The sequence below is a fragment of the Girardinichthys multiradiatus genome, chromosome 1, assembly GCF_021462225.1.
Source record: "Girardinichthys multiradiatus isolate DD_20200921_A chromosome 1, DD_fGirMul_XY1, whole genome shotgun sequence".
Lineage (NCBI taxonomy): Eukaryota > Metazoa > Chordata > Actinopteri > Cyprinodontiformes > Goodeidae > Girardinichthys > Girardinichthys multiradiatus.
Window position 1 is genome coordinate 17874126 of NC_061794.1, and position 16595 is coordinate 17890720.

At 39.8% G+C, this 16595-nt stretch overlaps 3 protein-coding genes across 10 annotated transcripts in view; all 3 read right to left on the bottom strand.

The window, feature by feature from the left end:
- Window positions 1-4207, bottom strand: part of l3mbtl1 (L3MBTL histone methyl-lysine binding protein 1) — a 31638-nt gene extending 27431 nt beyond the window's left edge. For 2 of the 8 annotated variants that reach the window (XM_047375078.1, XM_047375110.1), the window contains exons 1-4: window positions 4047-4207; window positions 2161-2355; window positions 623-807; window positions 153-291 (exon numbers count right to left, since the gene is read on the bottom strand). In XM_047375078.1, coding sequence (XP_047231034.1) covers window positions 153-291; window positions 623-807; window positions 2161-2323 — 487 coding nt within the window. In that variant the 5' untranslated portion in view covers window positions 2324-2355; window positions 4047-4207. Of the gene's footprint in view, window positions 1-152; window positions 292-622; window positions 808-2160; window positions 2356-3714; window positions 3996-4035 lie in introns of those variants that run through there. The other 6 variants (XM_047375093.1, XM_047375085.1, XM_047375053.1 and 3 more) reach the window with 5 other exon arrangements.
- Window positions 4208-4348: 141 nt separating this feature from the next.
- LOC124868222 (serine/arginine-rich splicing factor 6-like) lies at window positions 4349-8835 on the bottom strand. The gene is made up of 6 exons (XM_047365198.1): window positions 8631-8835; window positions 8117-8277; window positions 6427-6545; window positions 6126-6328; window positions 5932-6003; window positions 4349-5806 (listed from the first exon to the last, which is right to left on the bottom strand). Exons 1-6 carry the CDS (start codon window positions 8735-8737, stop codon window positions 5359-5361), a joined length of 1110 nt encoding a protein of 369 aa, XP_047221154.1. The 5' UTR covers window positions 8738-8835; the 3' UTR covers window positions 4349-5358.
- Window positions 8836-9866: 1031 nt separating this feature from the next.
- Window positions 9867-15995, bottom strand: eif2s2 (eukaryotic translation initiation factor 2, subunit 2 beta). Its single transcript, XM_047365208.1, has 9 exons — window positions 15840-15995; window positions 14505-14688; window positions 14303-14400; window positions 14064-14184; window positions 13877-13977; window positions 12132-12280; window positions 11992-12048; window positions 11775-11860; window positions 9867-11078 (listed from the first exon to the last, which is right to left on the bottom strand). Exons 1-9 carry the CDS (start codon window positions 15852-15854, stop codon window positions 10903-10905), a joined length of 987 nt encoding a protein of 328 aa, XP_047221164.1. The 5' UTR covers window positions 15855-15995; the 3' UTR covers window positions 9867-10902.
- Window positions 15996-16595: the final 600 nt, after the last annotated feature.

Here is a 16595-nt window from a genome sequence, read left to right on the forward strand (position 1 = left end):
AAATCCTGGCTATATCTCACAAGGAGCATGTGTGGGACATTACTATTTAATTAGTCTAAGTATTTTGCTTTAAAAGAGAAAATGTATCATTAAAATGCAGTATTTTGTCTTTTTTTCCAGTTGTTTCTAAATCCTAGGTGCGATGACCGTACCTGGTTTGTCTGGAGCGCTTTCTGCCTCAATGGATCTTCCAGAAGTCCCTGCTGCTGGGTTGGTGGGGCCGCCGGTGGTCCCGCCAGTGGTCCCTGGGGTTATCAGTGTGCTCAGAGTTCCTACATCACTCACACAGAACTGCAACACACACAGAAGAAGACTAATTTGTGTAAAAAAGTCAGATTCAGTCCCTGAAGCCGTGACAAAGTGTGTAAAAGTGCTTCTGTTTTCTTTATCTAATATAACTCGAACTCTTTCTGTTCCACAAGAGGAAGATTTTCCCCCGTTAGAAAACTATTTTTCCAAATATTTAATTATCTAGAAAAATAACTAAATAAGTAAATAAAAGAACCTGCTTATGATTACATAAGAACTTCCTAACAGCATCTTGCAGAAGCTAACATACACTGGTCCTTACATTTTTCTGCACACAGCGGTCCATAACATCACATCAGAAATAGGACCTCACCTTGAGGTTGCTACTGGGCAGAATGGCCATCCCCTCCTTCCACTCAAGGACATGGACGATGCTACAAGCACCCCCCACCTGTGCTGTCAGGGTGGGGGCCGCTATCTCATTTGGTCTGCTGCCTTTACCTGGGTTTGCCACAGCGAGGGCTTGAGTCAGTTCCACTTTCTGGTGACAAGGGGGAGCTGCAGAAAACAGTGCATTTATCCCTATAAACACATTATTCCTGCTGTAACTTACTGGGAACACTTAAAGCAACCATTTACTGGCATGTCAGAAAAGCAGTTCAGTTGGTCGTCATCACAAGGTTTTTTTTTCTCAAAAAAAAACGTAGAAAAGCTGGAACACAACCGTGAAACTGAATTTACCCAACGATAGCTATGAGTCTTTTTCATCACTGTGGTGGATGTTTGGCCAACTCTTCTTTCCAGAATTGTTTTAATTCAGCCACATTGAAAGGCTTTCAAACACAACATCTAAATCAGATTTAAGTCCAGACTTTAATCAGGCCACTCCAAAACCCTATTTTTTTAGGAGCTGTTCAGAGGTGGACTTGCTGGTGTGTGTTAGATCAGTCTCCTGCTACATAATCCAAGTGCGCTTGAAATGAAGATAGTTGGACATTCTCCTTCAGGATTTTCTGGTAGAGCAGACTTCATGTTTCCATCAGTGTTGGCAAGTTCTCCAGGTTCTCCAAAAGTGCCACTTTAAAACAATATATTCCCAAAAGTCTTAGGAAGAATGATTTCTGTCAAAAGTAGAGTTATTTTTCACCTTTTGCCAGGTTGTTTTGAATACCTTTTTTTCTTTTTAATCTCTTTAATGTAATGTTTGTCTGATATTGAATTTTGTTTGAGGATTGAAACATTCTTTTTAGCAAAAAAGCAAAACCAGAAGAAAGTAGTCTGGCATTCTGAGCAAGCAAACACCAACAAGTGAGAACACGCCCCAGCTCGATTGGCTGGGCTTGTTTGTTTTATGAACCCTCAAAAAGCAAAACAAGTCTGATGTAACTGAGCACTCATATTTTTAGCTTCTATTCTTTCTTAAAAATGAAAAAAAAAAAGATGAAAGAAAGAATTTAAAATAAATCAATCAGCTATTTTTTGGAGGAAAGTGGGCTTTCCTCCCAAGGAGGGTTCTACTGACCATGTCAAGTGCATGTCTCTAAAACTGAAATTATGTACATGAATCTCTTGTAGTACTTGGGATGCCTTGATTCGTACAGAGGGCATTATGGCTAAATTATTTGCAATATAAATACAAATACACTACTTTTAACGTCACATTAATAGGGCCCGACAGCCAAAAACATGGGTCCTTTTAGCTTTATCAGAAACTTCACAAAACAAAAGTGCAGCGGAGATCATGTCAAGAACTGCCAGACAAACCAGGAGGTAGTGCTGATGGCAACTAACGCTGTGTTTTATTTAGGATTTTCCAAATTATGGCTGCTTTATTTCTTTAACAATGTGAGAACCAAGCAGCATCAGCTCATTGCACTAACACATTATTCGTAGCTGGTCGATTTTTCTTACCTTGCAGGAGCAGAGCTGTGGTGGTGGTGTGAGGCTGGGCTCGGGCTTTCTTGGCAACACTGTCAGAGATGAGGATGGTCTCGCTGGCAGAGGAGGCCGATGGGTCAGCAGGTGTGCCGTCAGGTTCTTTGGATTGAGTATCCATGTTTACTTTGCCACTCATATTGGTGGGTCCCTGTTTCCTGTGTTGGGCCGCTGACAAGACGAAAAACGGCATTAAAAGCCTAAGAAGCTTACTTCGAGAAATGTTTAGAAGAAACCAGGGTTTTTTTTTAAAGGAAAGTTTCAGAAATGTGTGAAGTTTCTTTGTAATTTTATCTTTTTCAGCATACAGTTCTTTGCAAAAGTATACATACCAGTTAAACTTTTTCCCATTTTGTCACATCACATCCACAAACTTGAATGTATTTTATATAACCTGACTCATACTTGTGAAGGGAAAAAAAAAATTATGATTGTTTATTTTTTTTTTTTACAAATACAAATTTGAAAAGGCTTGTGTGCATTTGTTTTCAACCTCCCCTGAGACAGACAATATTTCATAGAACCACATTTCCCTGCAGTAACAGCTCCAAGTCTTTTGAGGTGTGACCTTACAAGCTTTGCACATCCACATATTGACGTTTTCACCCTTTCTTCCTAGCAAGATCAGACTGAATGGAAGTTTCTAAGCATCAATTTTCAAGTCTTGTGTTGGGATGGATTGAACAGAGCTTTGTGAGATGTTCAAAGCTTATATTGTTTTATAACCTAACCCTTTCTGTGATCGGTTAACTGTGATCCTTGGTTCTCATTAGTTTCCACACGGATGTTCCCAAAGAGACTTCATTTATCTAACTCATTTAGGAAACTATGTACCATTTTCCTTACACTTCACAATCATACACTACTTTAAGTTGGTTATTGACATAATTTGAAAAAAAAAAAAAAAGGTAGTAAAGAAATAATACTGAAAAACCTATTATGTTTTTACTTTTTAAGAGATTTGAATCACTGTTACAATACTTTCACTTTGTCCAAAAGATTGTGTTAGATTTGATGCAAAAACTGTTAGAAATCTAGTTTCAGTTTTTAACAGGCCTCTAGTTCTTTTTGAATGAGATGTACAGTAGCTAGATGTATCAAACGACTTCAGATAAAGCCAGAGAGGATGCTCTAATAGAAATACAATAAAACAATAATAACATAGCCTGTCTTAGAGAAACGCTTAATTTAGATTTATAAAATTAAAAAACAGCTACGGCCAGTATGACTTTCAAACAACCATCCATGACATCCAATGAAATAAGGCAACAATGGTGACACGCCAATATTTACGCACAAGCCAAGTCCACACACACACACACACACACACACACATACATACATACACAAAAATACAGCATTTCAGTTAAAATGGCGGAGGATCTGAAATCCATAAGCCAAAAAAATGTGTAAAACCAAAATATCAAGTCCTTTAAAAGCCACAATTATATATACATATATATATATAAACCTCACTAATAATTCCACCAGAAGCATCTTCAATGAATGAACATTGTCTTACTGTCTTACCCTTACAACGTTAAACCTGTCGGACGCCGTAGTAACAAAAATGCAGCCGCCTAGTCTTCTTATTTCAAAGAATTTAAGTCATTAAATTTAATCAGGTCATAGTTTATTTCTCCCCAAATATCGAACGGTTTCCGGTTGATTACATCCATACCGTTAAAAAAAAAAAAGAGGTACTTCTTGGATATTTAAAAAAATAAATAAAAAAGCCAACACAGAAACCGGAGGCTGTTCTTATAAAAGACAACGCGGAATGCCCATGTGTCGGTTTAAAACAGTTATAAACGTGAAACTAAAGGCGTTGGCAACATTTTGGAAACTGACATTTGGCTTACCAGCGCTGCTTTCCTGCGGCTCCGGAGCTCAAATTGCGCATGCGTGTAGCTACCACACAGTAGCTGGTCGCTTATTTTCCTGACTTGTGTTGCAGACGCTTCATTTTTAACAGCACTTCAGTGGGCATGTTCTGGTTTGTCAAGTAAACTGCATACTGGTCCAAGACTTTCGTTTTAAAATGGAGAACATGAGGATGTTCTCACAGCTAGAACCACTTTCATGGAGGACCACTTACATAATTAGCACGATATAGGTCACGTCGATACTGCAGTCAGTGCTCTTAAATAAAGCACGTCACATGTTTATTTTATTAAGATCTTTAATTGAACATACAATTAACAAAACAATCATTTTTATCTTAATCATAGGGAGCAAAAATAATCTGTTGGACAAGACAAAGATGCTGCATTCAGCTCGTCTTTCTAGAGAATGCAGACCATCTGAATCCAGTTGCGAATGCAAGAGGTCCAGTATGAGAATACTTTAAACCTGGGGAAAAAACTAAAGAGCACAAATATGAAAAGCAAAGAAAAAAAAATATCTAAATTAACCTGGACGTTGAGGAAAATGTGACACTGCAAATTAGGCATTGATGTCTACTAGCATTTAAATTAACCATTGCCTCAATTTATCTAAGAATTTAGTGGAAATGCAAAAAGCATTTGTTAAAGCACAGCATATGTACACTTTATTAAAAAAAAGACCACAACTAAGCCAACTACAATGCAAGTTGTTCAAATGTAAGAAACTCTTCCCATGCAGTTATGTTTAACGACAAGGTTCTTGCATCCTCCAAAAGAAAGGTTGAAAAAGAAATGATCAAGAGAAAAACTGCATCAATATCAAATACTTCACACACAACTCTGCTCTTGGGTACAAAACAAATGTATTTGAATCAAATTATGCACTACATGATAATCTGGGGAAAGCAAGAATGATGGCAAATAGTGTACCACAAGCAAATTGATAGCAGCAACCAAAAAGCACTTAAACCTCTCTTACAAAGCCAAAAAAAAAAAAAAAAAAGGATTTTAATGAAAACAAGTTTTAAAAAGAAAAAGGTTGAAATTTGAGAGAAAGGAAACAAAGTCTTTACCGGAAGACTGTTCAGAAATTAGGAGACATCTTCTTCAGAAGCAGCTCTTAATACCAATTGCAAAACCATAGCCCTGAAAATGTGCATTTATTGATGACATGTCAAAACGGGATACTCTAGAAGAAGAGAAACAAAGTAAGGAAGCAGAAGCCTGCAACGCTGCTCATTATTTACAGCATTATAATAAAACTAAAAACAAAACGTGTTTTCCATATCTAATCCTGAGAGGCTGATCTAGATCGTGAACGGGACCTTGAGCGGGAGATTGAGCGGGATGCTGAACGTTTCTCTCTGGATTTAGAACGACGTTCTTCCTGTGGGGACGGGGAGCGGGAAGCTGATTTGGCAGCACACTCCTCTTTTCCATTCTCAACAGGAGAAGCGGAACGGCTGCGGGACTTCTTGTTGTCAACACCCACATCCATCTCCTTGGATCTGCTTCGAGAATCCCGCTCCGACTTTACTTTAGAGCGGCTCCTAGAACGGGACTTTGATTTGCGATCAGCAGAATGGGAACGGGATTTCTGTGACCGTGACCGAGATTTGGACTTGTGGGACCCAGACTGAGATCTATGGGTGCGAGAGCGTGACTTGCGTTCTCCTGACTTGGAACGAGACTTGGAGTGAGAATGGTGCCGTCTCTTGTTGCTTTGGGAACGAGATCTAATGGGGGGGGGGGGGGTGAGAAATAATTATAATATGAGCATGTATGCAAACTTTTAAGTGTTACAGTGGATTCAAAAGAATAACTTATTGCATCTAGATGACATATTTAAATCCAAATTAACCTGGAGTGAGATCTGGAACGACTCCTTGAGCTCCTGTGGCTTCTGCTATGGGAGCGGCGGCGACTTCGAGACCTGATGACAGGAGGAGTCAAACATTTTACATCTCCAGAATAGCTTTTAATAAAATAGATCAACTCAAGTTTGTTATAAAAAAATTTTTTTTTTAAATCATTGAAATCCATGAGGAAACCCACCTGGAGCGGCTCCCAGAGTAAGACCTTCGTTTGCGGGGTCTATCCTCCACCAACCGAATTTTGCGCCCATTGATGTCTGTGCCGTCTAACTTGTCAATAGCCTTTTTCATGTCAGAGTGGGTCCGGAACTCAATTACTCCCTCATTGGTCCGTTCCTTGTGGGCGTCTGCGTAAGTCACCTCGCCTGCCTGCCGCATGAAGTCCTTAACAAGACAGTTAAATAGGGACAAATATTGTTACATGCTCACAGTTTCAGTTTTCAACAGTTAACTGAGCAAATGAGGAAACAGAAATGGCTTGCCTTGAGGTCCTGCCAACTGCAGCGGCTCGACAAGTTTTCCACAATGAGACGGTACTCTGTACGGACTGGAGGTCCATACTTGTCCCTTCCGGGGCGGCTCCTGCTGCTGTAACCACTACCTTTAAAGATGACAGCACACACAAATATGTTTTAGAACAAATTAAACTCAAGGAGTCCAAAAAAAAAAAAAAAAAAAAAAGAAAACTACTGGTCTGGACTACTGAATAAAAACAGGCCAGATCGAACTGGGGAATAAACTCAAATAGGAGTCCCTTAAATCCCCATTTCCTTCACAAAGCTTCAGATAAAAGATTTAACAGCCACTGCACAGACTGTTTAAGGTCTGTAGCATTCACGTCATAAAGAGGTTTGCTGCTGCAAAGAACACCACTGCTTCCATTTCCAGCAAAACAATGCCCTTTTAACGAAAGTACATGATATTGAAATGCTTTGGCTGAACAGTGATGTTCTTTCAGGTCCTCTGAACCCTGTAACAAAAAGAGAGGAGGCATCCACATTTTTGTTAAAGGACACTGGTGAATTAAATCGAGTCTAAATGGTGCTATAAATATATTTTTTATATATATATATATATATTTTTTTTTTTTTAAAGTATTTTAACTGGTACCTTACCAGATGCTAGTCTGGAACACTCTTTTCCCAGTTTTGCACTTACAAATTTTCTTAAGATTGTAAGTTGTCAACTACAGCCGATCCAGTCATGTTTGCTGTCAACATAGAAACCAATGGCAATCCTCACCATCACCCCTGGCCTATTGGCAAAAGGCTGCTGTCATCATGGCTTCCGGTTAGGTCAGCCAAGGATCAAGGGGGGCAAAGGTCACACACACATTGTAAGGTGAAAGCCAAGGCCAAACGGGACAGGCAGTCATCTTTAGCCTCAATGGACTCTCAGCCTCAGCCCGCAGCTGGACTCTTTCAAATTGAAACATCAAGGACTTTTGTTAATGTTTAATATATAGAAATGCCAAAGTTAGCAATACACAAATTAAGAAAAACTGTTAAGTCCTAACCTCCAAGCACAGTTTACGCTTGCCATGTCTGTTCAAATAAAGTAAATGTGTAGTAAATGATTCAAAGAAATATTAGAAAGAATTTTAACTTACAAATGAATCATCTTAAACCATTAAGAGCACTATGGATCACCCTACACCCTGACTTGTAGTTATTTGCTCATTCCCATCAAGGAAGCATTGTTTAATGCCAAACGGTCCATGATCAAGAGGAGCAAAAACATGCGGGTCAGCAACCATTAATGAAATTGAAAACCATTTTAGAGCGGGGTGGGATTCGAGCTACACAAAAAAGGCGAACAAATTAATTTCAACAAGACCACAGATGAGTTTGGGAAAATAAGATACTTAGCTTAGTCCAAATACTGCTAAAAAACGTGAAGAAACTGAATATAACACTACATCAAGTTTTAGAGAATAAAAAGAGGCATGCACGAAATACGTGTATCCCAAGGTTCTTGCTCTAAATCAAGATTATTTACCTGAAGAAAAAGAAAATGAAAAAATGCGAGCCATCCGGACAAAAATATGAGAAAAAAAAAAAACCTGGTTAATCTAAGTTAAATGGCTAAAGAACGGTTCTCTTCCTATTTTACATCGTAACCTCACCCCGAGGGGAGGGGGAAAGAGGATATCTTGAAACAGATTGCACTTACTGCGCCCTCCACCCCAGTAACCCCCACCGTAGCTGTCTCGGTCTCGCCGTGGGCCCTGGGCATGCTCGACGATCACCCGCTCTCCGCACAGCTCCTTTCCGTTTAGCTCGTACACGGCATCGTCGGCATCCCGGTTGTCCTCAAACTCCACGAATCCATAGCTACAGGAAAAAAAAATATATGGTTCAACATTAGGCACTTGATTAAATAAAATAAAATTAAACACACGGACAACATCAAGCGGCTAGCTCGGACCACGCTAGTTCTGCAATGTAGAAAATACAAAGCCGCCATATTGGCCATGCGACATTTGCTACACGGGTTAGAAAGACGGTACAAACCTAAAACACAAACGACTTATGCTCAGTCAAAACCCGTACATAACTTTATAGGCAGTTAAACTTACCAGCTGAAACAACAAAATGTTTTGTTACAGCGTTCAAATATCATGCACTTACGTTGTTCACATCAGCGGTTTTCAAAGCTACTGTTCGTATATTCAATCAAAACTCACCCATTTTTCAAATCAATTTCCATTAGTTTTCCATATCCGCTGAAAAATCGCTGAATGTCCTTTTCGCGGACGTGATGACTTAGGCGTCCAATGTAAACTCGTGGCATGTTTATTTTATATTTCAGCCTAACCTAACGTTGTTCTAGACTGTTCTTCCGAACTCCTAGCGTCGGTTGCGTCACCCTCAACCTTTCTCAACAACGGTTTCGCTCGAGGCCAAAGTCAGCCAATTAGATTGAAGCTAAATACTGCGGTACTTCCCGTTCAGAACCTTCAAAATAAAAGCTGCTTTACTCATTGTTTTATGGCCAGCTTTGTTTCATAATGTAGTAGACCTTATTGTGAGTAAATCAGCGTCCGTGGCAGTGGATATTCGAAGTTACTGCGTCTAGCTTGTGAACCATTTTACACAGCCCTGAAATCACACATTTTGCTCAGAATGGTACAGAAATTCGATATAGACCCATCAAGAGAGTGGAGGTGATGAGACATGGCGGTTGCCTCATGTGGGGATGCATTTTCTTTTGAAATATCAATGAAGCCAGCGTGTGTGCTGATGGATGAATTTAATTAAAGAGACAAACTGGAAGAACACCTCTTATACCCCTTTTCCACTAGTCCCTACTTTTAAAGGTTACATAAAACTTCAGACTGGGGTTGGAGATTCCTCTTCCATCAGGACGACCCCAAACACACAGCCACAGATACAAAGTGATGGTTTAACCGGAAACACATTTAGGTGTCAGTCAATGTTCAAACCTAAATTCAATTGAGAAGCTGCAGCAATATTTGAAAACAGCTGATCAGGCTTTATTCAATCTACCAATTGTATTTGCCAAGAATGGAACCAAATATCAGTCCTTATTTGTGGAACGTTGGTTGAGATTTAAATCCCAAAAAGCCTTGCACCTGTAATTACAGCAAAAGGTTGTTCTTCAAAGTATTGACAAAATGGAGGTGAATACAAATGCATGTCCTATTTTGGATTTGAATAAAAAATAAAATTTCTCCCATCTCCCAATTACACACTACTTTGCATGATCACATAAAACCCCATCAAAATGCGTTGTGAATGAACACATCTGCAAAGCAATGACTTGTTTCTGGGTTCATTTCTGGCCTCCATATTAGTGGATTGACACTGTCGGTAACTTAAATGTCAAACAAGAAAAGTACATTTCCGTTTTGGGTTTATGTTGCCTTTTGAAATACCCGATATGACACAAGAAAAGAAAGTAATGGAGAGAGAACATTTTATTTATGTAAAAACCCGGTTTTAAAACAACTAGTCCGACCTAATCCACATTAGGCTCATACAAAAGCAGAGCTGACATCGTGTGCCCTGCAGCACATGAACCAAATTAATTCTGGGTAGATTTATGGAGTAAATGTCTTTACCCGTTCTTAAAATATCAACCAGCAAGAAGTAAACCTTGAGGTTTTGTAATTTTTTTTTGCTATAAACCCAAGAAAACCAGCTTTTTTTTGACAAAATTTTAATTTTAAATTGCTCAAATCAGGTTGAAAAAAGGTATTGATGTAATGTTTAGAAATCCTTGATGCAACAAAAGAACTCACTGTATTTGTTTCTCACAGCCTCACCACATCAGTCATGTTGATCAGTTTCTTTTTTTTTTTAGCCCCAAAAGTTTTATTTTTTTCCAACTCTGACAGTAAAGCCATTAGCAAACCAGATAAAGAACATATTTTACTAATTTGGCTTAAACTATAAATTAATTATAGCCCTGTCAATTAGATCTCTCCCTACGCCAGGCAGCTATACAGAAACCTAAACAGAGTTTTGTGATTTGGGCCAAAATAAAAACTGCAACAGCTTTCAGTTTAGTCAAATAGCAGGAGAATATAGACAGACATCAAAAGAGCAGCAAAACTCTCATGTGGATCAGCCTAGTTTAACACAATCTGACTGGCTGTGGTATAAATGAATTATTTGTCTTCTTCTCTGGTATGTGTGAAGTGGGAGAGAAAAGAGAAAAAAAATGTAAAAATCGGCTAAACCATAAAACAAATGCATTAAATCCAATGGTGTTTTCTGGTGAACATCACCTGCTTTACAACTGAACCTTTTCTGTTGCTTTTAGAGGAGCTCTCACTCTCCACCTGTCTGTACAGGCAATGACAACAAAACAACAGCCAAACTCCCGCAGTTCGATTCAGAGAGTTCTTTAAGCAAATCAATAAGGGCGACTTGACTCCGGCTTTAGGAAAAGAGGTCGTTATAAGAGGGAGGGGGCCCAGGTGCCTTGGCCTTTTAGTTGGCTTTGGCGCGGAGCTGCGCCCTTTTGCCCGTTACAGCCTGGAAGCCAGTCTTGATGCTAGCGACGGAGCAACGGGAGTGGCACGTCTCGCACTGCAGGAAGTAAAGACGAGTGTCCTTCTGCAGGATGGTCTCTGGGGAGCGGCAGGTGTGACACGTCACATATTCCTCTGCAGGAAGGAACGGACATTAGGATTTCAGGACACACGGGCTTCAATAAACAAGACTGGAAACTGATTAACCAGACAATACAAACAAATTCTTCATGACCATCCTGAGACTACATTACCCACAATCCAACAACACTGCAGCATAGCATTCATTTGCAAATTTTGGACTAACAGAGTATTCTTTTTGTTATTGAATGTCATATTTTCGGAGTTCCCATTAGGGAAATTTAACTTCATGCGACCTTGTTGCAACTCCTACTGGGAAAGTTCTAGCTCACCAGGCAACTCCAGGTTTTGCATCAAATATGGCAACTGGCATAAAGGATCTAGTGAGTTCTCAGTATAAAGTTAGCACTTCTGACTGTTTGTATCCTGTTAAATAAGCGGCACACAGGCTGCTGTAAACAACAGGTTGCTTTTGTGTTTGAATGCATAAAACGGAGCCTGTCAGTTTGTGCTGCCAAACAGTAATCAGCACTAGAACAAATCCTCTATCAATGCATTTAAACATGCATTGATAGAGTTGCATTAGTGTTTGGAAAAAATTGGCTACGTTCTCCTATTGGCTTTCTAACGCTTTCTAAAGATACCCTCCAAACATGTCCCTACAGAGTAAACAATCCTTCTGGTTTACATTTGCAAAAGCAATATGATCGAAGTTAGCTCAAAAAATAAGTAGAGGCATTTCCAACTTACTGATATATCTTCTCAACACATTTTCTATCTGTTTCTGTTGAAATCTGCCTTTGATCACAAGCTGGTTATTTCCATCTATAGAGCCGCTGAGAAAGACAAAAATCAGGAACAAATGTTATTAAAGTGCACTCACATACAAATATCTATGATCTTTTCAGAACAAGAATGTTCAACATTACACTAGAGTTTCATATCACCATTAAAAAAAAAAGCATACCTTGTTCCCAGCTCAGCCAGCAGAAAAGCAAGAAGATGTTTAGGCTGACGATGCAACCTGTGAGCAAGAAAAAAGCATGAGCTATCTGACAAACCTGGGTCAGTGGGTGAAACACAATGAGGGTGGCCATTATGACTCACAGTTTGCAGATATCTGTGAAGTTGACAAAGGATGTTTTCTTGGTTCCCACTCGGACCACCTGAGGGGGCTTCATCACAAATTTCCTCTTCTCTCCAGCCACCATGTCAGGATTTTTCTCCCTCATGATGTTGAAAACTCTGTTTAGGAGCTGACATTAAAAACAACAACTTATGGGATAATATCTTCCACAAAGAACTCAAACATTTGTTTATAATCATCACTAGACGTAGTTTTAACTTGGGGTAGGATACGTGCGTAGAAGTAAAGCAGAGATGGGTTTCTGGGTTTAACTATGTCCTTTTCCTGGACAAAGCCACTGACTGAGATGTTGCTCTCATTAAGATAGTGTAATCTCACTGTTTCTTTATCCCATAGTGAGTGTTTTAGCCATGTCTCGCTCCTAGATGCTGCGTCTCAAAGAACTGATGGACCTAATGCCGTCATTAACTGTATATACTCTCCTTGTTTTTTTTCCCCCCATTGAAGGTCTTCCTGGCTCAGTGCTTCTGTTCTTAGTTGTGCGTCTTTCATGGGTAGAGCCAGTGACAGAACTACAGCTACCATGAAATTTGTGTACTCTTATTGTTTTGCTTGCCTAGAGAAAGGACTCTAGGCCATATTCTTTTGTTTTTAGCTATATTCCTTTTCTAGACTGAGTTAGTACTGCTGTCAGGTGTACATGCTTTCACTGATTTTCGTTCCTATGGAAATTATTCCTGGCTCCGCGCTTCTGTTTTAATCTTTTTCTCATTCCAAAATACCCCCCATCTTAAAAAGAAAAAAAGATCGACAAAGCTAATATTGTCTGTTCGTGTTGTTTTACATCCATAGAAAGTGCCTCTGGCTCACTGCTTCTACTTTCAGCCGTGTCTTTTTCCCCAGACAGGTGTTCATAAAAGAGCTGACCGAGCTAATGCTGCTAAGTGTGCGTGGTCTCCACATTTGTCGTTCCAACAAAAAGTATTCCTAACTTAGTGTTTCTGTGTATCTTTCATGGGAAGTGCCAATGACAAAGAGATTACCTTTATTAACTATGTGTACCCAGATTCTTTTTCTTTTCTGAGGAAAAGTGTCCTGGCTCAGCGCTTTTATTTTAAACTGTGTCTTTTTTCCAGACAGCACCACTAAATGGAGCTACAGTTCTCCTTAACTGTGTGTGTCCATCTTCTTTTTCCTCAGTTTCCCATTAAAAGTACTGCTGGTCCAGTGCTTCTGTTTTTAGTTGTAATCCAATGCTGCCATCAACTACGTATGCCATTGGATCTTCTTTCCCATGGAAAGTTCTCTTTCTGTGTTTTTCTGCGGTTCCTCTCAGTCCCCAGTCGGTTGCAGTAGATTAATACTGAGCCTGAGTTTTCTGAAGATTTCTTCTTGGTAAAAAGAAGGGGTTCCCCTGTCACCGTCACAACATGGTTGCCCAGGAGGAAGGGGTTGATGCAATACCTATGCTTCCTTAGCCAACGTTTTACCAAGTAGCATTAAATGATCAACTAAAACCAACTATCGCATTCAACTGATCTGGATTGAAGATGAATATGACTATATGATAGGAGTATTGGAATGAAATAGACTTATTTGAACTGAACCTAATTCTAGAAGACTTCGGAGCCGTTTGCCATGTTAACATGCCTTGAGATGTTGTTATGTAAATTGGTACGATAAAAATAAACTGAATGTTGCTGTAAAATTGAACACACACTGCAACTACAATACCTCATTCCGTTTGTTTCCTGTGCCGTCCTACCTCATCATAGGTGTAGTCTCTTTCCGTGCCAGCCCACGCTGGTCCCAAGGAGGAAACGAACGAAATTCCATCACTGTTCTTGCTCTCGTCATCCTCCAGTGCTGCAAACATAGTATGTAAACCTTGTAAAAACAACGCAGCCATCTTTACCCTCGTACTATTCAAGGAAAGCTGTTAAAATCTCTACCGTCATCTTTTTCAGACTCTCCCTCCTCGAAGTCGACCTTCTTTGGCTTCTTCTTTTTGCCAGAGAAATCGACATTGTCCTCCTCAGGCGCCTCATTCTGCTCCCCTTCGATTTTCAGCTCCTGGTTTTTACCAATATTAGGAGAAACTCAGTGTAAGAAGTATAATGACTAACTATAAGTAGGGGAGGGGGGAGGGAAAGGAAAAAAAAATTAAAAATACTGTCTATTATTGACCGACCATTAATCCTTCTTCTATGTCATTCTCAAATTTCTTGGGCTTCTTCTTTTTTTTCTTCTGGTTGAAGAAGTTCAAGTCATTCAAATCATCAGATAGTTCTGCAAAGATAAACAAGACTTGCTAAAATATAGTCTCGTATACTTTCCATCAAGACTAATGTTGCATAGTGGCTGAAAACAAGTAACCACTTTTTCTTTACAACCTTTTTTTCTGCCTCCGTCTTCATCTATATCCACGTCCTTGTCCTCTCCGACCTCTAGCTCTACCTCCTTGGCTTCCACCTCCTTTGCCTCTTCGCCTCCTACCCCCTCTCCTCCTTCCTCATCCAGCATGAAGGGCTTCTTCTTCTTTTTCTTCTTCTTGGTCATGTTGGGATCGAAAATCATCTAAAAAAAAAAAAAATGGAGGAAAACCAAATTGGCACAAAATTAAATACATAAAGTGTAAAGAAAATAGTACATGATGACATTCAAGCTTTCAGGAACATGTGAATCTGAATAACTGGCAATATATAGGAGCGAGGGACTTTGGACAATATTACATGCTTAATATCTCTGTATACTTAAGTCATTTGAACCCAGGGTTGACTAAACATTTTTTATTTCAAATTTCATGAATATTCCCGACAAATAATTTCCAGAGTTCTTTTTTTTTAGCACATTTTTAAAGCAGAAATACTGAAGTTGAGTTTTGGTGTAGGGCAGATATTTCCAATAGGATCAGTGTGGAGGAGGAGGGACAGAAGGGAGGAATGGACAGTTAGGTGGACAGAGACAGACGGATAGCAGGATGGACAGTTTCAAGGACGGACAGGCAGACAGGTGGCTGTTTGATGGATGAATAGACAGAAGATAATTGATGGATGATGAACAGAGGGATGGATGGACAGATTAATAAACGGGTTGATAAGCAGCCAAACGGATGGATGACACATGAAAGGATGGATGAATGACTATACGGACAGTCCAACAGAAGGATGGATGAATAAAGTTTTAAACCGTGTCACAAGGAATACAGACTAGAGACAAACGCAAAAGGGGCTTTATATGCAGTAAACGATTGCATGTTCTTGACACAATGCATCAACAGGTGCCATAGTGGTGCTGTCTATCACGGTTTTATTTTAGCTCTAACAGCAGTTGGAGTCAGGCATCAAACTACGCTAAATCTGGGTGGCTGTTAGAAATGAACGGTTAGCAACGCTGCTTCTAGGTAGCTAACATCACCCGCTCAGTTTGAGACTTCCAACGGCTACGACACGTCAGATTTACGAACTACAGTGAATATGAATCATCCACACGCCTTGATAAACCCCAGTTCAGCAGAACATTTCGCTGCTTTAAAAATATCTGTCTGGTTTGCTCGGGCCGCTGTTAGCCCGGTTGCCGCGGCCATGTGAGAGCTGCCGCGGACAGGGAGGGGAGCAACACTGCCGAGGCCCAAAGTCATCGATAAGGACCGAGAAATAAACCATCTGCGTCCTCCGAAGCTCCCACACAAACACGGACTAAACACAGAGTAGCCTGGGCTTTCTTACCTCGTCTCCTGACATGTTTATGGGTTGAAATAGAGAAAATTCAGTCAACTTTTCTTAACCCTCGATCACTTCCACACTTCTGGGTTGAGATATTTCTTGCATCAGCGCTGGGCATCAATGCGCATGTGTGAAGTCGCTAAACCCTGACGTCACGGCAAGACGTTAAGAAGCGTTCAAGATCAAAACGTTACACAAGGTTCCTGAAAGCATGCGATTTTATTGTTTCCCGGCTTGCAGAGGTGTGAAAAGAAAATTAACGGATTAAAATATTGGCATTGCCAGACTCTATTATCCATTCCTTTACCTAAAATGTATATACATCAAGCATCTGTCCATCCATCAACACATAAATCCGTTTTATCCATCCATCCATCGTGTGGCTTTTACAGGTTTCCCATTTAAAGCCTGACCACTGGAGTTATACTTATATATTCATTATGACCTTAGGATTTATATTTTAGAATTACCTAATAAAAAGAGGGAGAACCCTAGAAAAGTGTAGAATTTTGACATGAAAAATGTGGAGGACATCTGATTAAGGGCAATACTATTGCTCAATGTGGATAAAATTCTGGTCATTTTAGTTATTGGGCGCAAATACTTCTCCCCTCTAATGTGAACATGATCTCACAGTACAAGTTAGTTAACAGGGTGCCAGCACAGGTATGGGACATATGATAGTTATGAAAAATGGAAAATCAATTATGGTAAAAAAGTACCAACTGGTCGTTGCGAAAATTTCCATTGAAGCCAATA